The sequence below is a fragment of the Triturus cristatus genome, chromosome 7, assembly GCF_964204655.1.
Source record: "Triturus cristatus chromosome 7, aTriCri1.1, whole genome shotgun sequence".
Classification (NCBI taxonomy): domain Eukaryota; kingdom Metazoa; phylum Chordata; class Amphibia; order Caudata; family Salamandridae; genus Triturus; species Triturus cristatus.
In genome coordinates, this window is record NC_140590.1 from 1,697,673,891 (window position 1) to 1,697,699,652 (window position 25,762).

At 49.4% G+C, this 25,762-nt stretch overlaps 1 protein-coding gene across 2 annotated transcripts in view; it reads right to left on the reverse strand.

The window, feature by feature from the left end:
- The window catches only part of LOC146812807 (alpha-2-macroglobulin-like protein 1), a 747,116-nt gene that overhangs the window by 417,216 nt on the left and 304,138 nt on the right, over window positions 1-25,762 (reverse strand). For both annotated transcript variants that reach the window (XM_085619917.1, XM_085619918.1), the window contains exon 13: window positions 7,795-7,876. In XM_085619917.1, the coding sequence (XP_085476043.1) occupies window positions 7,795-7,876 (82 nt within the window). The remainder of the gene's footprint in view (window positions 1-7,794; window positions 7,877-25,762) is intronic.

Here is a 25,762-nt window from a genome sequence, read left to right on the forward strand (position 1 = left end):
CCAGACTAAAGGTAAGGGTCAGCTTTCTAAGGGAACTGATCCTGCCCCTTGTGAAGTAACTGCCCCAGAAGTGGTCAGGCATGGCCTGGCCACAGCTCTGATGGCAGGGGATCCTTCCAAGGTGGTACCCCGTATGGAGCAGGTATCCTGCCACTCTCTACCCTGCCTCAGTCAGCCCAGGGCTGCAGAGGTCAGGGAGGTCAGTGGACCCTTAGGGGGCCCCTGTCCAGAGGATCCCCCTCATCAGCAGATTAGGGACACCCAGCAGAGTAGTTCTAGCCAGGTGAATATTCCTCTACAAACTGAGGGATCCCCCTTACCCCTAGGTACAGGTACTCCCCAGATGGACTTTGTTGGGCACAGGGAAACCTGGGGCATAGTTGCCCCAAACATTCCAGTACCCTCCACTATTCTAACCAGAGGGACCCAACCACCAGCTGTAGGCAGCCAGAGGTTGACCCTTAGGGCCAGATATGACACAGTCATGGACAGAAAGGCTTCCATGGTGACCAGTGTCCTGAGGAGGTTGAGACCACCCCAAATAGGGCCTCACTTCCAGACTCAGACACCCCACCAGCCTGCTTCTGTACCAAAACCCAATACAGGTAATTTCCCCAGACTTTGTAGAAACTCTAAAACCCCTTGGGGTAGGATATCCCAAGTGGACCATGAGACAGGGAGCAACCATGCTAGTGCAGGTTCTTCCTTATATGGCCACTCAGGAAATAAAGGCTTATCTGGACATGGTTAGCCTTATCTCCTTTCGTTCGGGGGGGGGGGGGGGGGGGGGTATGTAGGAAGGTGGAATCTGACGGCATGGTTACCCCACTTTTTTCCTGGAGTTTGAATGGTTTTTGGCTAGTCTGGCTGGGATCCTGCTGTACAGGACCCCAGCCTACCTGCTTACTCCCTTAATTGACTGGTGTGCATATTAGATGCACTAGTGATTGGATACTGTGGTACCCTATGAGCCGTTAGGTACCTAGGGCATAGGTATTTCACAGGCCTGCCAGGGGCTGAAGCAAGTATTATGCCACCCCTGGGAAGCAGACTAAATCTGACACCGCAGGCCTGCTACTGCAGCCTGGGTGAGGTAGTGTTAGCACTCCTCACTGAGGTATAGGTTCCTATATCTCACCATACACCCACATATAAACCTATCAGTCACCCCTAAGGCAGTCCCTATCAATCCTGAGGGCAGGGTGCTTGGTTTACAATGTGAGGGGGTGCCTTTGCATGAGCAGGACCCCTCTGCAGCTGGCAGAGTCTATTCTCTGTGGCTGTTTGTGGGTGCGGTTAAACCATATACTCTTAAGTGCATTATAACCTCCCGGTAAATGCTAACTTTGGAATGACTGCATCAAAACATGTCGTGTTTGGTGTCAAACAACTTGGAATCATACCCCCACACCAGTAACTGGTGTGGGAGTATGATCCCACCCTTCTAGAGGGGATGACATGTACCCACTGTGGAAACACGGTAGAAATCTGAAAGAGCCCTGGCATCACAAAATGGATGCCACCAGCACAGACACTGGGCTGCCCTCCTGCTGCTGACTGAAACTCGCAGTGGAGGAGGCCCAACAATAGGCATCCTGTCACAGGGAGGTGTCACCACCTTCCAGACAGGATTTAGTGTATTGGGGATGGGTGGGTGCACTCCTAGAGTGCTTTGAAGTCCTGCCCTGGGGGAGCAGTAGGCTCCTCTGTGCATATGCCAGCTCAAACCGGTTCAGGGGCAACCTGTCCCTGCTCCGGCGTGAAACTGGACAAAGGGAAGTGGGTGTAACCACCCCCTACCCTGACCCTCCCAGGATGTGGTCCGTCGGCTTAAACTGCCGACTTTGGTGCAGGAAACCAGGGTGCGAGCCTCGAGGTCGCATCCACATCCTGTGATTCTGGGCAAATCACTTAATCTCCCCGTGCCTGAATATGTAATGTATATATTGTGCTCATGTACAGTGCTCCAATACATTTGGGTCGAGTTTGCGCTATATAAAAGATGCAAAAAAATAAAATTTTAAAAAAAGCTTTCTTTTAGTATAAGGTAGGGAACCCTTGCCATTTCAAACTAGAGATCCCTGGACAACGCTTTACAAGAAGAATCCTGGCCCTTCGACGTTCCACTACCTTTGGGAAATGGAAGAATCTCCCTTCGAGTCAAGGAGTGACTCCCCTGCTTGGCAGGCACCAAAAACTCTAATCAATGGTCGCAAACTTTCCCGCTCCCACTGGAGTTCGAAGTCCCTGCAGCCCCGGCAGTGGATTTCCTGACTTCTCAATGGCCATTGTGAGTCGCCAGCAGAGCTGAGGCGAGTGAACCCCACGAGTGACGAGGAACAGCAATACCCGGGTACGGTGCACTATTGTCGAGTGCAACCCTTTCTCGACGTTCTACGAACTTGTGCTTTAGACCATATGTGGCCCAAGCCTCCAGGAGGTTGTGCACCGAAAATCGGAGGCCTACCCTATCCCGAGTGACCATGGGCTCCTGTAACGCATTTCCTCATGAGGCATCTTCACAATTCCTTGCCTGTTGGCTTGTGGGTCCCCTGAAGACTTTCTGATCAAACCAAAGGGCTCTTCTGGTTGCTCCAGGCCTGCCCACACTCACCTTCACTAGGTGAGTTCCTCAGACCTTGCTGGTCTGCACCATTCACTTTATTCACTTTACACAAGACTTGCTGTTGCCAAAGCTTGTTGGCTCCAATCTGGTTGCCGACACCTCAGTAAGCTGCAAACATCGTGGGACACTCCGAATCCAGCTGCTGGTCATCGTCGATGCCTCCTGGTCCTCATGAGCGAAGAGTCAAAACACGCTTGATCACCTGAAATCACCCGACTTCCGTGGGCATCTATCTTCCTGGCCACGGGTCACTGGCAAGTGACTGTGAACACTGTCCCTTCTGCTTTCAGGTCATCTTCATCTTGAATCCAGCCTTGGATTCCACCGGACACTTCTTCAGTCATCGCAAGCAGCAGATCTTCTTTGGCTTCCATAGAAAACAGCGACGCAACCCGACACCAAAAGACACCTATGCACCCGGCTTCCCTGGGTGAGGCAACTCGTGCACTCCAGTGCCCTAGTGTGTGTTGGCCCTCGAAATACTTACCTTGTAAGTGGCTTGCTTGTAGACTTCCTCGAAGTACCCTAAAACTTTAAAAATCCAACCGCGACTTGCTCCATTGAAATCAATAGGGAACCCGCGGCTGTGTTCTCACACTGCACACGTCTCCCGTGGGTCTTTTACTTACCTGCCTTGGGTGGATTAGTGAAGCCCCAGCGATTATACAGGCCCTAGGCCTTGTCCCTCTGCAAGTCAACTTTCCTAAACCTCTTTTTTAGTATATGGTCTGGTACGCCCCTAGGGCCCCAGCCATATTTGTGCTTAACTTATTGTGAAACGTTGATATTTGAATGTGTCCCTGACTTCTAATCTCATAAAGAGATTAGTAGAGTGTGTCTAGAAATAAATACATATACATTTGATATGTATACCTGTGTGGTGTCCTTTCATTTGGTAATTCAAGAGATTATAAGGTAACACAAGCTGCTTTACATTCCTCAGAGACTTAGCCTGAAGGCTGCTCTCCACAGCTACCACTAGGATAGCTTTCTTTAAAAGGTTGTCTTAAACCTATCTACCATAAGAGTCGAATTGGACTGGTGCAAGGTGGCCACTATAACTAGTGACCAGCATATGCCAGGCCAACTTCTCACAGAGGCCAAGTCCTAAATGAGGATGGAGTTTCAATAGCCCCTTTTGTGAGCACTGTTTTGCAAAATGGCATTCATGACGTAATTTTGAGAATTGCCTAGAGGTGATGCAATTTGCCTGGGGGGACAGTGTGTAAGATAGAGGAGCATGGTAGTCGGGGGCAATTAAAGGGGATTGAAAGTATAGCAGAGAGAACAGAAGAGGGGACAACATTTAAGATGAGAATTTTAGTAAGAGACATGTAAAAGGTGAGGGAAAGGATGCAGGCAGGAGAGAATGGGATTGTGTGTATGAGAGGGGAGCAGGATAGTGGAAGATGTGTAAAAAGATGGAAAGGAAAGCAGATGGTTGGAGTCCCGCAAAGTTCCTCCTTAAGTCCATCTCTTTCTAATTTATACATGTCGCCTCTAGCATCCCTGGCCGAGGCACATGGCACTAAAATAATTTCTTACGCTGATGATACTCAGCTGATTTTCACATGCGACAAAGGCACAGACTTCAAGGGGGATACAAAGAGATCTTGCCTCACAAAGGTTTTTAGATGGCTGAAGGAGAACCAGTTCAAGTGCAATCCTGATAAATCTGAGATTGTCTTCTTCGGCCAGCCCTCTGTGGACAATTGGAGCCAATGGTGGCCCGCCGAATGCTCCCCTCCCTGTGCTGCCTAATCTACAGTCAAGAACCTGGTTATCTACATTGATAATGAGCTTTCGTCCCAGGTTCAGGCCCTGGTGGGAACCTGTTTTGTTTTTACTGCGGATGTTGAGAAAATTCCTTCCGCTTCTCCATCCAGATTCCAGGAAGACAGTGGTGCAGGTGCTGGTCACGTCCAGATTGGACTATGCTAATGCCCTTTATCTGGGACAACCTTCTTAAGTGCCTTCAGGTAGTGCAAAATTCAGCAGCCAGGGCGATTCTCAGACTGAAACCTAGGTTGCATATGACCCCTCATCTCAAGGCCTTACATTGGCTTCCAGTGAGGAAGGGGATAAAATTCAAGGCCATGGTAATTTTCTTCAAAGCCTTCCATTGCATGGGCGCCAGCTACCTCAGAAAGCGAGCCAGCCGCTACACACCTACTAGAGCACTGAGATCATCCTCCGCTAATTTGGCCTACATCCTCAAAACACGCCTGGTACGCCGAGGTGGTAGGTCCTTCGGCTTCCTTGGAGCCCAAGCATGGAACAAACTACCGGTGGCCCCGAGAGCATCTACTGATCTCACCCACTTCAAGAAACTGCTGAAAACATGGCTTTTTAAGAGCTAAGACTTCCATTAGGGCAGCCAAATGAGAACCGTTAGTGCCGGGACACTCCTGCTGGGGTAGCTGTGTGCTTTATAAGTACCAGTCATTCATTCAAAGAATGAGGGAAGCAGCAGAATACTGTGGGATATGTAAAGGAGGGAACGGAGCAGAACGTGCTGGAAATCCAGCAAGTAGAAGGGAGGGCATTCCTTTCTTTCTCAACTGCAAAAGATCTTGAGGCACTGTCAAATAATAGGTTGCCATCACGTATCATGATGTGAATTTATGCGAAAATGAGTAATGTGGCATTGCGTGTACAGGTGACTTCTAGTGGTGTGATGTCAACAGTGCTTACTTGGAGAGGCTTGATATTGATGACTTTCTTGACAGCGAATGTCGCAGAAGATAAAAGCTAGGCGATATATTTGCACCAATGTCGAAATTAATAACATCAAATGGGAATGGTGATGTTAGGAGTGATGGGAATGCTGATGCTTATCTCTTTCCTCCTTTCTCCTCTTTTTCTCCATGGCTCTTCCTCTGTGTGAGCCCTTTATGAGTGAGGCCATAGTTACAGTGGAAGAAACATCTTTCCTGTCACCCCTCTACCATTCCTTCATGGCCTCTTTAGATCTGAGATCTTCCTATTTTCCACTCAGTCTACTTTTTTCTCAATGCTTATGGATCCTTTTAGACATCATAGTGCCTACTTGAAACTTTTTCATCATGTGGCATCCTGAAAGTCAGACTACACATATGGTGTGCGTCTGAAGCAGCCTTCTTCTTCTTTCTACATAAAGGACACTTCAGGAAAAGCAAAGGCATGCGTCTGAATGGGCTGCTACACACTGAGAAAAATGATAGAAAACACTGCATACAGGGCAAAGGTGATGACTGCTGTACAAAAGTACAAGCTCTGAGGGATTTTTCATAAAAACATGGTTAAACACATTCTAAGGTATTGCAAGATCCCACTCTCACGAGGCAGAAAAAAAGAACAGACACTTTGAGGCCACTGTCACTGCCAAGCATGATGGAATATGGAAAGCTCCTGGACCTGGAATCTGCTGTATTCTCAAAGTGGAGGTGAATATTTTCAACTTTGCAAATAGTGTAGCCTGTCAGGATTAATTTTCCATTTTACTTCTGTAGGTTTGATTATGGTGTCTTTGGCACCAGGTTCGTTTTAGGTGCTGCATTGTTGCTTTATTGAAAACATTCTGCGTCTGATTTAGATCTTGGCGAACGGGTTACTCCATCACAATGGTGACGGATATCCTGTCTGCCGAAATATAAATCCCATTATATCCTATGAGATTTATATTTCGGCAGACGGGCTATCCGTCATTTATGTGACGGAGTAACCCATCCGTCAAGATCTAAGTCAGGCCCAATATTTGGTTAACTGAAACATTTAAAAAAGTTAGAAATTGTAGCCTTTAATAGGCTATTATGAGTGTATATTGATGTGTATACATGTAATAACCCTACACTTTTCACACTTGTTTCTTGTATGGAATATGTAATGATGATAAGTGTTTCAGGTTTCAGTGCAGAGCCAGGAATTATTCAAACTTTTAAGACTATTACTGAAGATCTTTCATTTCAGAAATACTGATCCAAAAGCCTATACCTAACCATAATCACAGAATTGGTAGGCATTAAGTATTCAACAAGGACATCAATATATTTAAGAACAAATGTGTCAAAGCCCTATCTAAATGAATGTTTGGCCCAGATATCACAGGTGTTCTTTCTTAACCTAAGCCTAGCGGTATTTCTCACCCTAGCCTTTGGATGGTTAAGTGATATTTGCCTTTACTTAGGAGACACCTTAACACTGTCTCTCTGACAACTGTATGCCTCAGCATATTCTTTGCAGCAATATCTCACTGTTGAGCCAATCTAAGACCCTAAATACATTGTTTCTAATCTTACAATGCCTTGAAACTCCAGCAGAGTACAGTTACAGACAACGGCGGACGCTGTGACCGCACTTCCCTGCCCTGAAGAAGTTCATTGCATATGAACGAAACGCGTTGGCTGGCAATTTTCTGTACTTGGATTCTGATGAAAATAAAGGGTCTATTGAGACAACCTAATCAAGACTTTATGCTTTATTGAAAAACTATCTTCACTTAACGGGTGGTGCACCACTCCATGTCTTGGGCTCATCCAATGCCTTGAAACTATCTCTAGTTAATGTAAGCTTGTTTTAGGATTCCCAGTCTCTAGCTCACCTCAAAATTGCATCTTTCAAAAACTTTCTCTCTCTCGCTCAAGAAGTCACGAGTGCTCTCTGGTTCCACTGCTGAGATATCTCAGAAAACAACTAGATCTCTATCCCCAGCCAGCCTCACAGCTGTATTTCTAACCCCGTGAAGCATTAACTATCACTCGTTCTAACCATAGCATGATTGGCTGTAGATTAGCCGAGTAACAATTCGGAATAAATAAATAAACTCATATGAGCATCTCCCTTTTATGAAATGATACATAAAATGTTCAGGGTTCCCATTGATTTCAGCCTGTAACTTTTTGGTCATAGGAATGCAAGGTGAAAAATTCTCAGAGATCTTCACGAATTTCCTCAAAGTGCAAATCATCCAAATAGGACTTCATTACTAATTTTATAGCATCTCGGAACTCATTGACTATAGCTCACTCTGTCTCTCCCTTTAGCTCTTATCTATCTCTTCCATCCCCTTAAACTTCATCTGTTGTTCTCCTCTGACTTCAGTGTGTCTGGCTCTAAATCAGGCTTCTCCAACGAGCAGTTTGTGAGCTACTGGGAGCATCACCAACCTTCCATTTACAGAATATACTTACATTGATTATTCCCATTGCAGTCCTCCTTGTTGACGGACAGGGATGTGAAGCCATTGTAAATTACCCCATTCCTCCCTATGATCTGTGGGAATAAAATAGGGTGAGAAGAGAAATAGTTATAGGTAATGCAAATATCACATCACTCCGCGGGGTGCTCTTTCACAATCACTCGGAAAAAGGAAACAAGGGAGACCCTACTCACGAGGAACCAGAGTAAGTATTGTATTAACAGAAACAGTGGTTCCTGTGGAACAATGTAACTCATAATAATACTAGAATGCGAAATCACAGTATTTGTAAGGGTTAGGTCGATATTCAAAGGAGAAAAACCATACACTACTCATTATATGATATGAACATTAGATGTTTATGTAAATATAAATGCAATTTTTCAGAAAAACAGTGCAATGTATCCCCAGTGAACATGGAACCTAAAAAATAGTGACTTATTTGTGACATATCAATTTCTTTTCAAACATTTATAAAAGTCGGCCATCACAGGTAATGCATAGTACAGACAACACCCTTATATGATAACAGGTGCTGAAGGGTGCTTCGATTAGTTTTTGTCACTGGCTGATTTTTAGAGAATTTAAACACCTAGGTGCCGATTCCGATCCGTTAAAAAAATTTACAGTCCGACTCGTATCCGTCGTTTTTTTACGTACGAATTGTAAAAGTACCGTACAAACGGCGAAGTACGATTTGTACGTGAAACATACATACGAATGGCGTCGGGAAAATGGTCCAAGAGGGAGCCGTAAATATTTACGTCCGAATAGCGTCGGTAAAAGTGTCCGATAGGGAGCCGGACATTTTTACGTGCAAATCGTAAAACAGAAGTCCGAGCGCGCAAGTACGATCCGTACCGCCCATCCGAATACACAACCGCATGTAAAAGGCCCCGTACGGAGCGAACGCTGTAGCCTACATGTACATGGGTAAACTTGTGCCCGAATACAAGTCGTACAGCCCCCCTCACCCCGCACATGTCAGCACCGTACCCCCGTATGTCAGCACCGTACCCCCCCTCCGCACCGTACCCCAACACCGTAGCACAGCCCCGCACCTGTATGGGCCGCACCACAGGCCCGTCTCCCAGCCCTGCACCTGTATGCCCCGTACCCCAGGACCATACCCCAGCCCCCCACCTGTACGCGCCGCACCCCAGGCCTGTCTCCCAGCCCCGTACCTGTATGCACCATACCCCAACACCGTAGCCCAGCCCCGTACCTGTACGCACCATACCCCAACATCATAGCCCAGCCCCGTACCTGTACGCACAGTACCCCAACACCGTAGCCCAGCCCCGTACCTGTATGCACCGTACCCCAACACCGTAGCACAGCCCCGCACCTGTACGCACCGTATCCCAACACCGTACCCCAGCACTCTCACCCAGCATCGCTTATGTACGGACCGTAGCACTATGGCATACACCTACGGCAACACTACCATAGTGCTACGGGCCCTACACACGCGGGTACGGCCCGTAGCACTAGGGTAGTGTTGGCGTAGGCGTACGCCATAGAGATACGGGCCGTACCCGCGTATGTACGGCCCGTAGCACTATGGCATACGCTTACGGCAACACTACCATAGTGCTACGGGCCCTACTCACGCGGGTACGGCCCGTAGCACTAGGGTAGTGTTGGCATAGGCGTACGCCATAGAGATACGGGCTGTACCCACGTATGTACGGCCCGTAGCACTATGGCGTACGCCTACGGCAACACTACCATAGTGCTACGGGCCCTACACACGCGGGTACGGCCCGCAGCACTAGGGTAGTGTTGGCGTAGGCGTACGCCATAGAGATACGGGCCGTACCCGCGTATGTACGGTCCGTAGCACTATGGCGTACGCCTACGGCAACACTACCCTAGTGCTACGGGCCGTACCCGCGTGTGTAGGGCCCGTAGCACTATGGTAGTGTTGCCGTAGGCGTACGCCATAGTGCTACGGGCCCTACACACGCGTGTACGGCCCGTATCACAATGGCGTACGCCTACGCCAACACTACCAAAGTGATACGGGCCCTACACACGCGTGTACGGACCGTATCACTGGAGTAGGGGTGCCCTAGGTGTACGTGTGGAACGCACCGTACCTGTGTGTGGATAGTGAAATTACATAGGGGACACATGAGGGACAAGTAGAAGGGCCTAAATGCATGCTGGTTGTCATGGAGACCGAGTTTCCAGTTCAAAATTTTGCATCAGGTGGCTAGCAAAAGTTGGTTGGAGACAATATACTATGTTGCAAAGTGGTTGTTGACTTGACATCATGCTCAAATTTTGAACCATGCAAAGGCCCTCACTGGGGTAGGTTTAAAGGGATTGGAGGAAACGTAGGATGCAAATGAGATTGACCAATCACTCTGTACTCCTGTAAATGAAACAGCCCAGCAAGGTAGATATAAGGCAGCCAGGACCCATGAAAGAGCACTTGCCTGCACAACCTTTCATTCCACACCACTGCTGCTGCTTGTGATTCCCATGGCACAATGTCCAGGTCTGTGGAGAGGGCCCAGCCATTCACCCAAGAGGAGAATGAGGCGTTGCTGGACGTCATCCTCCCACAGTACCCCTGCCTGTATGGGAGACCAGGGGAGCAGATGAGTGCTGACTCCACTAGCTTTGACTGTGCCCCTTTTGTGTGTCTGTCACTTCTGGTATTGTGTCCAGGTGTGACAGACATGCAATGTTGTTCATGGTGGGTCCCAGGGGGGGAATGCCTTATGTCTCCCATGCAGAGCCTGATGTGGTTCATATCTGCACTCCTCACTTGCATTGTGCTTACTGTGACAATCACTGCATGGTGCATGCCACATTCAGCCTGGCTAATCCTCTTGGTAATGTTGTTTCTATAGTCCTGATGTGATTCTGTGGTCCCCCGAGTGTGACAGGTGACTGTACCCACAGATGTGTGTGAGTTGAGTGTACCTGTGGTGATAGTGTCCAAATGATGTGTACGGCCCCTGGACATTGGTGTGTGTGTAAGTCCCCTGTCATGTGGGTGAGTGTCTATGTGGAGTGTTGCACCCCAGCTGCATGGAGGATCCTCCTCCATGCATCCTCCTCGTTCTAAGCGTGGCATTTGACACAGTATGCCACAAAACCCTGCTATCCCGACTCTTTGATCTTGGCATTTCAGGAAATGCCCTCGATTGGCTGAGTTCATTTCTCAGCAACAGAACCTTTCAGGTCTTTGATGGCGATTCTTACTCCACAAGCCGACTCCTAAACTGCGGCGTGCCCCAGGGCTCTTCATTGAGTCCCACGCTGTTTAATGTGTACATGAGGCCACTGGCAGGGGTCGTCCAAAAATACGGTATCAAAATCATATCGTATGCGGACGACACACAGCTGGTGGTCTCCCTGACACAGAAAAGCAGTGCGCTCCCCCAATCTAATCTGGTAGCATGCATGGAGGATGTCAAAAGTTGGATGACAAAGTCATCCTTAAAACTTAACGGTGATAAGACCGAGATAATGATTCTCGGCCCCTCTCCTCTCACCTCTCATGACCAGCTATGGCCCGCAAGTCTAGGACCAATGCCAATACCGAAGGAAGATATAAAAAGCCTAGGAGTATGGTTAGATAACAAACTCACACTAAATACTCAGGCAACGAAAACAGCTGCAACCTGCTTCGGGATTATCCGAATGTTGAAAAAAATCCTGCCAATATTACCCTTTGAAGCCAAGCAGGTGGTTATTCAAGGCCTTGTACAATCTAGGCTGGATTTCAACAATGCTCTATACTTAGGAGCTCCAGAGTATGTGTTGGAAAAACTGCAGAGAACACAGAATTGTGCTGCCCGCACTCTTCTCCAGATCCCTCGCAGACAGTCAGTCAAGGCAGGGATCAGATCTCTCCACTGGCTCCCAGTCAGAGAGAGAATAAAGTTCAAAGCCCTCTGCATATCGCATCAAGCATTTCATAGAGTAAGCCCAGAGATCAATCACTCACTTCTCACCCCTTACTGTCCCGGTAAAACCCTTCGTTCCACCAATGCTTTTTTCGCCGTAGTCCCAAGGATTAAAAGAGCTAGAGTAGGTGGTAGATCCTTTTCTCTGAATGCTGCCAAACTCTGGAGCTCTCTTCCCTTTTCACTTAGATCCAACCCCACCCTCTGTCACTTCCGCAAAGAACTGAAAACATTTTTATTCAGAAACTAATCTTCTCCTGCCCCCTCTCACATATCCTCCCTGTTCTCTCCCGGCCCCTCCTCAGAGTCCCCTTCCACTACCAGCGCTTGGACGCCCGCGGGCAGCAGACGCGCTCTATAAAAACCCCTCACTTCACTTCACATATGCCCTACCCATCTGATGTGAGCAGGGAGCCGTGCTGTGTGTCTGACGTGCTGAGCTAGCCCCACACCTGTGACTCCCCCAGTCAAGTGGCACATGTGCAGAGTGATGTTTGTACCCGCAGTTGCCAATGACAGGTGATTGTCCTGTGCCTGTGTGTGTCTGTGTACTCCGCTGAGGTTGCGTCAGTGGCCTGGGGCATGTGACTGCTTTGAGGTGCTGTCCATAATCCTGGTGTTGCTTGTGATTCACAGTGTGAGCCTTGATCATTGATTCTGTCGCACCCCTCATGCCACCTGTGTACTTTAAATGCCACGTAGTGCATTTGGCCTTCCCCAGAGGATAATGTCCCTATGACAAAGGTGCAATGAGTTGGCTGCATACTATGCCCTCTTCAAACAAGCCCAATTGTTCTAATGTGTGTCTCTGTGACATGGAGCAGGTGTATGGATGTTGTCTCACTTTGTCATCCTCACAGGTAGCCGCCTATGCCAAGGGGGAGATATGGAAGCTGGCCGTCAGGGCCGTGAGGTCGGTGGAGGGTTGCAGTCGGCGCCTGGCCCAGGTGAGGAAACGTGGGCAGGATATCCGGTGCTGGACCAGGAGGATCGCCCGGGTCCTGCTGGGGAACTCACCTCCACGCAAACACGGCGGGCGCCGGCGCCAGACCCACCAAATGAAGCGTGTCTTGGCGATGGTCTTCCCTGACATGGATAGGCGGTTACATGAGAAGCAGCAGCAGGAAAGGGGTAGGTACATGTGTGTTTGTTGTGTGTCACCAGCTTTTGGAAGTGCTCATTCGCCTGGATACACTGCCAGGGTGTATATGTGCAGTGCATATCCTGTTCCCCAAAGTCAACCGGTCCTGTTCTTCCTCCCTTCCCCTCCTTGACATGTGTTCCCTGGTCTGTGTGTAGTCACTCTTGCACAAGGTAATCTAGGCTGGCAGTTAATCCAAGTGCCCAATTCTTGCAGCATCATGTGTGGGGGTGGTCTGTGACATGTGTTGGGACCTTGCCTGTGCCCTGTCCAGTTCAGTCATTTGGGGGTCCATGATTGTTGGCACTGATGCAGAGTCTCAACATAGGAGTGTGAGGCTTAAAATGAACTGCCTTGCAGCATGCATGACCGATGTGGTGGTCCCAGACATGATGTGCATGAGGGGGAGATAGGCATAGTGCGGGGACGGTTGCTCCTGTTGCAGTCAGATCTATCCAGGACCATGGAGCAGTGTGGCCACTACAGTCCCCTGAGACACCTTTTCCTAGGAATCATGTGTGTCATCCAACACTGTGGACATTCTCAGTGTCTTCAGCATAGGTTGGCCTCTGTGGCATTGTACCCTGGCCTCATTTGTATTTACGTAAACTGTGCTACATGTGTACACTGTACAGGGTGACCCAATGTGGCTTGTGCATCCTCACACTGGCCAGTGCCTGTGTGTCTGTGTACAACTATCTGATGATGGTTGTTTGTCAATAATATGTGTGGTCAGCCCCACAAGGGGTAGTTATAGTGCAATTAGAATTTAATGGAGCCCATTTTTGTGATCCCTGATTAAGAGGTGTAAGTCCTTCCTCTGTCTCAATCACATTGTCTCAGGTAGGGGGGGGTTTGTGCGGGCAAGGCCTACTTGTCCAAAGCTTATGTCTCCTTGCCAGGTCTGGCCTGTGTGTGATGATAGTCGGAACAGACACTCAACAAGTATTGACCCAGTCATGTTGTGCAGGGTTCAATGTTTGTGCTTTGCAGCATGTGTCAAAAGTTAAAAGACATGGTTCCTGCTCATCCATTTTTGGCAACGGTGTGTGGTCCAGATGCTGTGCTCGATTGTCCACAGACACTAGCTTCTCTGTATAATTCGATATCAAGTGCTTCGCTGTGGTGTCATGCTCTCCATTGTTTCAAAGTGGCATGGTGGGTCAACCAACTGTGTAGTGCAGGGCCTACATATGTGCGTAGTATTGTAGATGTTACTCATGATGCTTTTCATGCTATGCACTGTGACCTATGTAGTTTGGACTCATGAGTCATATGTATACAGGTGTCTGATTATTTCCTGTCTCTTCACCTTGCCCACAGCATCATCGGGGGACACCGAGGGAGACACCGGCACGGACGTGGAGGAGGGATCCAGCACCGGTGCCACCAGTGCTGGGGAGTCTGGCGCAGCAAGTGGCACGGAGGGCGAGGGGAGTCAGGCGGAGGACCTGTCCAGTCCCAACACCGACTATGACGCTGACGGGTCCGAGGCTGAGCTCCCAGAGGGGGCGGAGGCTGCTCCCACAGATGAAAGCAGCAGTACATCTCTCGCCGCCCCCTCCATTCCCATCACCGCCCTCCCACTTGCTCGGGTCCCTTCTGTCTGGGCTAGGCGACCACATGTCTCCTTCGTTCCAGGCACCGCACCCCCTGCCCCTGTCTCCCCTGCTGCCGTCAATGCCGAGTCTGTGGACATCCTGCGGAAGTTGCAGGTTGGTCAGACATCACTGCTTAATGTCCTCCATGGCCACACCAGACTGCTGACACAGATGGTGTCGTACATGGAGGGCATGTCAGCAGCGATGTCTGACCAATGGATGTTGCTGAGGTCCATGGACTCGTCACTGACGGCAGCAGTGGGTCTCCTGCAGTGCTCCGTCCCCCCCTACCCCTGCACCATCCACACTTCCCACTCACATGCCTGTCCCAAGCACACCCAGACATCCCCATGCACGCACCCCACCAGACACAGGCAGCACACCAACAGGGAAGGCCAAGCGCACACCTCCAGTCACGCACACACAGGGGGAAGTAGGCACACCCACTGGGTCGGGGGGCAAACGGCAGCCACGCAGCCACAGTGGGAGTCCGCAGTCCTCACAACCCACTTCCTCCAAAACCACTCCCCTTAGCTCCCCTGCCCAATAGTCGGACAAAGAGTCCTTCATGGCCAGTCAGTCCCTCAGCCCCAGTGTGACACCACCGTGCAAGCGGTCGAGGAAGTCCCCAGGCAGGGGAGTTGAGTCCCCCCCTGTCCACACCCTCCCCCAGTAGCGCTGCAACCCATCCCTCCGACCCCCCCCTCCTTGGGGCCTGTGGTTCCTTCGGGTGCAGGGGAGACGCTGGGAGACCTTGCAACCGTGTGCAGCGCCATCCTAACCACCACTTTTAGCGCTGTCCCACCCCCTGTGGAGGAGTCGTCCGTCCCTGCACCCACAACACCTACCCTTGCCCCGCCTGTCCCTGCGGTGCCTGGTCCTTCCCCCCCACATGATGCCCCCCCACCCGTGGATGAAAAGGAACTCTGAACTGTTCAGGCAAGCTAGGGGAGACGCGTCCCAGTGTGTCCCCCCCCCGGAATTCAAATATGGACTGGCCTGTGGGCCTTGTATATAGTGGACATTTCAAATCCAATCATTTTTTATGCTGAATAAAGCATTTTGTTTTTCATTTGCACACGAATGCTTTTCTGGTATTGCTGTTGGTGCTGCTGCTCCCTGAGTTGGGGTGGTGATAATGTGTTAGGTGTCTGGGAAATGTTGTAGTGTGCTGCTCATGGGGAAGACCCTGGTATCTGCGTGCCATCACAAGGTCTCTGCAAATAATCTTTGGTCATGTAAGCTCTTACTGTATGGTGACATTGTCCCAAGGAGTGTTCCTTCCTCTGTGGCACCTGACTTCTTCCCTGCAGGGTGTTTCCCAATTGTTGTGCTGACCTGTGTCTACATTTCCTTGCTGTGTGAGGGATCCCTTCAACTTTGCCCATGCCTGCTCAGCAATGTCTCCGCCTGCATCGTCTGTGCCATCCTTGGTAGTCACTGTACTTGTGTATGGAGTATGTTGCCATGGCTTAATGTGGACATGGACCCTTTTCCGCACTATGCATGTGTGTACTCCCAGCCTAGCACACATGTGTTACTTGTTCTGCAGGGTATTTGGGCACCTGACTGACAATTGTGGGCATTGTATCTGTGGGTACTCCACCCTTTTCCCTCCATGGGAGGCAACAAATTGTTGGCTGCCCCAGCACCTGTACATTCCTATCAGTCCTGGAATGTGGGTGACCGTGTGTGTTCCCTTAGGCTCTCTTAGTTGAGTGGGGTTTAACATGAGGATACAGTCTTGTTGCATGATCTCAGTGTGTGTATTGTGCTGCCACCGCCAGGGGTGGGTATGCATGTGTAATTTGTCATCACACCCACATGTGGTATGTCATGCAGTTTGGGAAGGACATCCATCCTCATGGGAGTGGGACACTGCTGTTAGTGATGTGTTGTCATGGCACTCTCAACATAGTCGCACATTGTGGATGCCTTCACGCACCCTTTGGAGTTTTGCTAATGGGAGGATGATGTACGCACCCCCATGTCTCTGTCCACTGCTGGGAGGCCTCTGCACCCACCCCTCATATGTCTGGGCACTGCTGGGGGTCCTCTGCACCCACTCCTCGTATGTCTGGGCACTGCTGGGGGTGATAGGCACCCACCCCTCATATGTCTGGGCACTGCTGGGAGTCCTCTGCACCCACCCCTCATATGTCTGGGCACTGCTGGGAGTGATAGCCACCCACCCCTCATATGTCTGGGCACTGCTGGGAGTGATAGACACCCACCCCTCATATGTCTGGCCACTGCTGGGGGTCCTCTGCACCCACCCCTCAGATGTCTGGGCACTGCTGGGAGTCCTCTGCACCCACCCCTCAGATGTCTGGGCACTGCTGGGAGTGATAGGCACCCACCCCTCATATGTCTGGGCACTGCTGGGGGTCCTCTGCACCCACCCCTCATATGTCTGGGCACTGCTGGGGGTCCTCTGCACCCACCCCTCATATGTCTGGGCACTGCTGAGGGTGATAGGCACCCACCCCTCATATGTCTGGGCACTGCTGGTAGTGATAGGCACCCACCCCTCATATGTCTGGGCACTGCTGGGGGTCCTCTGTACCCACCCCTCATATTTCTGGGCACTGCTGGAGGTCCTCTGCACCCACCCCTCATATGTCTGGGCACTGCTGGGAGTGATAGGCACCGACCCTTATGTCTCTGTCCACTGATGTGGATCGTAGCACGACACCCACCCACCCGCCCACACGCTCTTCAGGCCTGGGTACGGGCCGTACCCCAAATGTTGGGGTGCCATAGGGGTACGGCCCGTACCCAGGCCTTCAGAGCGTGGGTACGGGTCGCACCACGTGTACCCCTACGTCACCACAACAATGGTGGTACGGCCCGTACCCACGCTCTTCAGGCCTGGGTACGGGCCGTACCCCCAATGTTGGGGTGACGTAGGGGTACGGCCCGTACCCAGGCCTACAGAACGTGGGTACAGGCCGTACCACCATTGTTGGGGTGACGTAGGGGTACGGCCCGTACCCAGGCCTTCAGAGCGTGGGTACGGGTCGTACCACGCCTACCCCTACATCACCCCAACAATGGTGGTACGGCCCATACCCAGGCCTGAAGAGCGTGGGTACGGCCCGTACCCCCAATGTTGGGGTGACGTAGGGGTAGGCGTGGTACTGCCCTTTACCCACGTTCTGTAGGCCTGGGTACGGGCCGTACCCCTACGTCACCCCAACAATGGTGGTACGGCCCGTACCCATGTTCTGTAGGCCTGGGTACGGGCCGTACCCCCAATGTTGGGATGACGTAGGGGTACGGCCTGTACCCAGGCCTACAGAACGTGGGTACGGGCCGTACCACCATTGTTGAGGTGACGTAGGGGTACGGCCCGTACCCAGGCCTTCAGAGCGTGGGTACGGGTCGTACCACGCCTACCCCTACGTCACCCCAACAATGGTGGTATGGCCCGTACCCAGGCCTTAAGAGCGTGGGTACGGGTCGTACCACGCCCACCCCTACGTCACCCTAACAATGGTGGTACGGCCCGTACCCAGGCCTGAAGCCCGTGGGTACGGGCCGTACCCCCAATGTTGGGGTGACGTAGGGGTACGGCCCGTACCCAGGCCTACAGAACGTGGGTACGGGCCGTACCACGCCTACCCCTACATCACCCCAACAATGGTGGTACGGCCCGTACCCATGTTCTGTAGGCCTGGGTACGGGCCGTACCCCCAATGTTGGGGTGACGTAGGGGTACGGCCTGTACCCAGGCCTACAGAACGTGGGTACGGGCCGTACCACCATTGTTGAGGTGACGTAGGGGTACGGCCCGTACCCAGGCCTTCAGAGCGTGGGTACGGGTCGTACCACGCCTACCCCTACGTCACCGCAACAATGGTGGTACGGCCCGTACCCAGGCCTGAAGACCGTGGGTACGGGCCGTACCCCCAATGTTGGGGTGACGTAGTGGTACGGCCCGTACCCAGGCCTACAGAACGTGGTTACGGGCCGTACCATGCCTACCCCTACGTCACCCCAACAATGGTGGTACGGCCCGTACCCATGTTCTGTAGGCCTGGGTACGGGCCGTACCCCCAATGTTGGGGTGACGTAGGGGTACGGCCTGTACCCAGGCCTACAGAACGTGGGTACGGGCCGTACCACCATTGTTGAGGTGACGTAGGGGTACGGCCCGTACCCAGGCCTTCAGAGCGTGGGTACGGGTCGTACCACGCCTACCCCTACGTCACCCCAACAATGGTGGTATGGCCCATACCCCGGCCTTAAGAGCGTGGATACGGGTCGTACCACGCCCACCCCTACGTCACCCTAACAATGGTGGTACGGCCCGTACCCAGGCCTGAAGACCGTGGGTACGGGCCGTACCCCCAATGTTGGGGTGACGTAGGGGTACGGCCCGTACCCAGGCCTACAGAACGTGGGTACGGGCCATACCACGCCTACCCCTACGTCACACCAACAATGGTGGTACAGCCCGTACCCATGTTCTGTAGGCCTGGGTACGGGCCGTACCCCCAATGTTGGGGTGACGTAGGGGTACGGCCTGTACCCAGGCCTACAGAACGTGGGTACGGGCCGTACCACCATTGTTGAGGTGACGTAGGGGTACGGCCCGTACCCAGGCCTTCAGAGCGTGGGTACGGGTCGTACCACGCCTACCCCTACGTCACCCCAACAATGGTGGTACCGCCCGTACCCAGGCCTGAAGACCGTGGGTACGGGCCGTACCCCCAATGTTGGGGTGACGTAGTGGTACGGCCCGTACCCAGGCCTACAGGACGTGGTTACGGGCCGTACCATGCCTACCCCTACGTCACCCCAACAATGGTGGTACGGCCCGTACCCATGATCTTCAGGCCTGGGTACGGGCCGTACCACCATTGTTGGGGTGACGTAGGGGTACGCGTGGTGCGACCCGTACCTACGCTCTTCAGGCCTGGGTACGGGCCGTACCACCATTTTTGGGGTGAGGTAGGGGTACACGTGGTGCGACCCGTACCCACGCTCTTCAGGCCTGGGTACGGGCCGTACCAACATTGTTGGCGTTACGTAGGGGTACGGCCCGTACCCAGGCCTTCAGAGCGTGGGTACAGGTCACACCACGCATACCCCTACGTCACCCCAACAATGGTGGTACGGCCCGTACCCAGGCCTGAAGAGCGTGGGTACGGGCCATACCACCATTGTTGGGGTGCCGTAGGGGTACGGCCCCTACCCAGGCCTACAGAACGTGGGTACCGGCCGTACCACCATTGTTGGGGTGACGTAGGGGTAGGTGTGGTACGACCCATACCCACGCTCTTAAGGCCTGGTTACGGGCCGTACCCCCAATGTTGGGGTGACGTAGGAGTAGGTGTGGTACGACCCATACCCACGCTCTTAAGGCGTAGATACGGTGCGTACCACAATTGTTGTGGTGACGGGACGCGGCCACGTCCTCTTCCGTTGTGGCGGGACGCAGGCCTCTGCACCCACCCCTCATATGTCTGGGCACTGCTGAGAGTGATAGGCACCCACCCCTCATATGTCTGGGTACTGCTGGGAGTGATAGGCACCCACCCCTCATATGTCTGGGCACTGCTGGGGGTCCTCTGCATCCACCCCTCATATGTCTGGGCACTGCCGGGGGTCCTCTGCACCCACCCCTCATATGGTGCGTACCACAATTGTTGTGGTGATGGGACGCGTCCACGTCCTCTTCCGTTGTGGCGGGACGCAGGCCTTGGTGGACACGCCCCCCCCCCCGAGTGACCAGACCCCCGAGGTACGGTATGTACAGGGCATGTATACATTTTGCCTTGGGTGGGGGTTGTGTTTCCTGCCCCTGCCCCCCACCTTTCCCCCTGGGTGTTGTTCTGACCTTCTGCGGCGTCTGCGGCGGTTCCTGTGCACCAGGTCGTAGGCTATGAGGGCCGGGACGACATGTAGGATGGGGTCCACGGCTGTCCGTCGCGTACAGGTGCTCCTTCCTCGCGTCCTCCTCAATTTCCCGGCAGTTTTTGGCTGCCGTAAAATATTGTACGTGCGGAGTGACGTAGGCACAAATCGTACTTCCTGGTTCGTAAAACGCTGCCTGACGCCGTCCGGACGTCACGTACGCGGTGTCCCGGATCGGAATTGTGGGTATATTTTAGGCGGTCTGTGTTTTTTACGATTCGTACGGAAATGGTATTTCTGTACGAATCGTACTTGCAGGTTTGTAAGGTGGTTTTCCCGGGTACGAGTCGGATGGAGAAAACGCTCCGTACGACGGTTCGTATCCGGGTTTTACAGGATCGGAATCGGCACCTTAATGGCAGGATGGTAATAGTTGTAAAAATGTCAATTTTTCAATTACTTTTTAGGGATTTTCAATGTAACCTCAGTTGGATACTGGGGTGCTTTGCATAGCAGCAGAGAAAGGACACACAGGAACAGGCTTGGTTGATCCATATGCTAGAATAACAGGTATATCTTAAGTCCCTTTTTTTGGAGTATCAGGTGATACTCTAGTTCCACTTTTTCTGTTATTAGTGTTTTTGGATCTGACAGCAAGAGAGAAAGAATCCATTACTAGACTGTGGTGCAAGTTGTCTGTACCTATATGAGGGTTCGGCCAGGAACAAGGATTGCTAAAGAGTCCCCTGAACAGGATTAGACTGACAATGGTATTCCCCTAAATCTTGGACCAGTTAAGGAGATGACCGTACCACTAAGGATAACCTTTGGAAAACATAAGGAAACTGTTTCTTTTGACCAAATTTCATCTCCAAATCACATTACAATTCTGGGTGTTCCTTGGTTGACTTGTCATGACTCATTTATCAATTGGGAAACCATACCTATATCCTTATCTTCACAATTCTCTCAACACATTCTATTCTTCGGTTAACTACTGTATCCCTAAGGAAATGGTTTCAGCACAAGACTCTGGAATGATCAACCTTCTCCATGGAGTTCCCGTTCAATACTGTTCTTTTTCTGCCCTCTTTGAGAAACCTAAGGAAATATCCCTGCATTCTCATTGAGAGTTTGATAGTGCCATTCCTATTGAACCTGGAGCAACTGTTCCATTTGAAAGGGTATATTTTCTAACTGAATCTGAAAAGGAAAACATAAGGCAATATCTGTAAGAATACCTACACAACATCCTTATAACCAGGTCTACTTCTCCTCCTGGGACGTCACTCTTCCTTGTTCCTTAAAAGACCAAAGATCTGAGACCACACGTAGACTTCAGAGTCTTGAACAATGTCACCATAAAGGATAGATATCCCCTTGCTTTAATCAAGGGCATTTTAGAATCATTAAGGAATGCTAAAACATTCACCAAACTAGATCTTTGAAGAGCTTACCACCTTCCCTGAATGACAGAAGGAGGCGAATGCAAGACAGACTTTCCGACTCCATTAGGTTACTTTGAATATCGGGTTATGCCCTTTGGCTTAAGTAATGCACCATCCATATTTCAGCATTTTTATGGATCTCGTCTTCTCAGATATACTCAATCAATTTGTCGTAGAATACTTTGACAATCTTCTTATCTTCTCAAAAGATCCTCAGTTGCATCACAAGCATGTCTGACAAGTGTAAACTAGACAGCGCAAAAAATCAATGCTATTGCAAGCTTCAAAAATGTGAATTTTACCAGTCTGAAGTTGATTACTTAGGTTTTCGCATAAATAGTACTTGGTTTTCCAAGGATACATGTACTGCTTCAGCCATTCTGGATTGGCCATCTCTCGCAAGCGTCAAGGAAACCCAATGCTTTCTTAGTCTAGTCTATTTCTACCATCAGTCCATCGACAATTTTACCCAGTTAAGCAGCAACAACACTTGTGTTCTTAAACAACACATGCTGGGCCACAGATTTTAATATGACTCTTTAGCTGAGGAAGTCTCCTAGTATCTAAAACAAGTCTTTACTCAAGCTCCCATCTTACACCACCCTGATCCAACAAAGATGTTTATCATTAAGACTGATGTCTCTGATGGAGCTATTGGAGCCGTTCTTCTTCAGCTCCAAGAAGATGAAGGATTAGAACATCCTGTATTCTATCGCTCTATATTCTGTCAGATTCTGAGAAGAATTACTCAGTTCTAGAAAGATAACTTTTAGCTATGAAGAAGTCTTGCTCAGAATACAGGCATTTCTTATTGGGAGCTCCAGAACCCTTCAAACTTTGCACTGACCACCGCAATGTCTCGGGATAAGCAGTGCCGAAACAGTTGACAAGCTTGATGGGCTTACTGCTTTAATCATTATGACTTTATCATCAAGCACATTCCTGGTTCAGAAATATTCTGGCTAATGACCTTTCATGTAGATATCCTGAAGCCCTTTCATGTTTTGGTCAATATATTCTTTTACCTCAAAATATCATTGGAGTGGCATGGCCATTTCTTGTCAGAGTTCAAGCCAGTTATTCCTCAGTTCACAAAAAAGAATGGGACACCTTGTGTGGCTCTGTTCATAAGAAGGAGAATCTTGTCTTTCAGGGTAAGACCCTTTTTCATTACATCTACAAATCTGTGAGTTGAAGTCTTCAAGATGTGTCATGACTCCCCTGTTCCTGGCCATAAGAAAATTAAATCTACGTTGGAGCTCATTCTTCACTCTTTTTGGTGGCCAACTTTCCACGTGATGCCAAACTATACATTGGATCCTGTCCAACCTGCTCTCAGGGAAAATCCTTGTATTCCTATTTCTTCAGAACTTTTGCACCCCTTCCTGTTCCACCAGAACAGTGGCATACTATTTCTACTGATTTCATCATGGCACTCCTTCCTTCAGAATGGAATCAGGTTATTATGGTCACTCTACTACTTCTTCAAAATAGCAATTTTAATTGCCTTTGAAAAGTACCCCTCTGCAAAATATGTGACAAATCTTTTCCCAAGAAATCTTTCACTTGCATGTTCTGTAGTTTTTGGTCAAGGTCCTCAGTAGTTTTCCTGCTTTTGGAAATCTTTTTCTAAATCTCTTCAAATGGAAGTGGCCTTTTTCTCTAGTTTCCACCCCAAGACTAATGGTCAAACCGAACGGCTGAACATAGGGTTAAAACAGTACCCTCAGCTGTTTCTGTAATTCCACTCAACTTGAGGTGTCATCCTTTTTAGCCATGGCAGGTTTTCCTACAATAATTCCATCCATAGCACTGCTCAATCCTCGCCATTTTCCTGTCTCCAAAGCTTTCATCCTCTGGCTTGTCCTTCTGCAATCCAGAGTTCACACAATGTCCAGTCAGTCATGCACCTAAACAACGGATGCAGCTTGATGAGGATTCTTGCAGCATCTCCCTTCCTACAAGATTGGAGACAAAGGGGCATATTTGCCAAAACATGTTGGAAGGCGGTGTTACACCAAATTTGGCAACCCCACGCTCTGACATTTTTAAACCGCAGGGATGCACTGTATTCACAAGAATACAGCACATCCCTGTGTTCCCCTAGTTTTGGCCCTAACAGAACTGCCTAGCGCCAGTGCAGGCACCCTGCCGGCATGTTGCAAGAGTACCTGCGCTGAAGTGGCGATTGTTTATGTGCAGGACGGAACACATCAATAATGGCGATTTGCTCTTTCTATGTGTGCTGCAATACGCAGCACACATAGAAAGAGCACAAAACGAGGCGAAATGATTAATTTCTTCTTGTATCACCTTTCTAAGACCAGGTATTCCCTGGCTTTAGTTTTTGGCACTGCCCCAGCCTTGTAAACCTGGGGCAGTGTCAAAAAGCAATAGGTGTTGCGGTGGAACGCTGACTTCAACACCCACCGCACTCCCCTATGCTTCAGAGGACTGCGTCGAAAAGGGGCATATTTACAAGGTGGCTTAGTGTCACCTTGTACAAATGGGGAATGCTGCTATGCCATTGGAGGGTCAAAAAAAGTGACGCTCTGGCCGGTGGCGATTGGGGCCTTTATATATGCCCCAAAGTCTGGTTTCATCCAAGTTCTTTCTGCCTCACCTCTCCCATAATAAATTAATGTTGAGATTGTTAGGCCTTTTCAAGATTGTTCAAGTCATCAATCAACAAGCCTACAGCATTCACCTGCCTCTTCGTTAGAAAATCCATCCTGTCCTTCATGTCTCTTATTTGAAACGGTGCAGAGACAGAATATCAAGTAAGAAATATCGACTTGCACAAATATCGTGGAAAAAATATCGTGGGTCAAGAATATCGACGGACAAAATATCATGGTCAACAAAATCAATATTAGGTAAGTAATATTGATGTTAAAAATATCAAAAGGTTTAATATTGTTTGCAAAAATATAGTTGTTAAAAATATCGATTTTTTAGTAATGTTATGTTTTTTAGTATATATGTTATATGTGTGTGATGCATGTATTTTTTGTATAAGAATTATTTGTATTTGAATTACATGTGTTAAAATGTTAGTAGTAATTAATTTATTTTTGTTAGAATTTTGCGTTTTTAGTTCTGTCGCGGGTTGTGGCTTTATAGGGGAATGGGGGGGAAGTAATTTAATTATAATAAATGTATTGATTAATTTGTAGCAGTTAATTTTTTTAAAAGTCTATTTTACTGTTTTTATTTCTGTAGCGGGTTGTGGGTTTATAGGGGAATAGTTGTTAATTTATTTAAATTAATTAATTGGCAAGTAATTATGTTAATTCGGTAATTAATTTTAGGTGTGTGCCGTGGTGTTTATAGGTGAAAATGGTAAATAAATGAATTAATGATTAGTTGTTAACAATTAATTTGAATTAATTAGTAATTAATGATGGTAATTGTGTAATACATTTTAGGTGTGTGTTGTTGAGTTGATAAGTGTAAATGTTGGGAAGGGTGGGAAGTAATTAATTTTTAATTGATGAATTAATATTCAGCTGTTAATTAATTTAAATTAATTAATTAGTAGTTTTAAAATATTGTTTATTTATTTTTAAGATGATATTAATTTTAAAAATTGTTTAATTGTTTTGTAGTAATCTTTACCCCCTGCTATCCAACACTTCCCCTACTTTTTCAATCACTGGAGTGGGAATAGTAATGTTTATCCCTCCGATATCCAATACTTTCACTACTGTTGCACTCACTGGAGTGGGAATAGTAATTTTTACCACACCGCTATCCAATACTCCCCCTACTGTTGCACTCACTGGAGTGGGAATAGTAATTTTTACCACTCCGCTATCCAATACTTTCACTACTGTCGCACTCACTGGATGGGAATAGTAATTTTTACCCCTCCGCTATCCAAAACTTTCTCTACTGTTGCACTCACTGGAGTGGGAATAGTAATTTTTTACCCTCGGACATCCAGAACTTTCCCTACTGTTGCAGTTACTGGAGTGGGAAT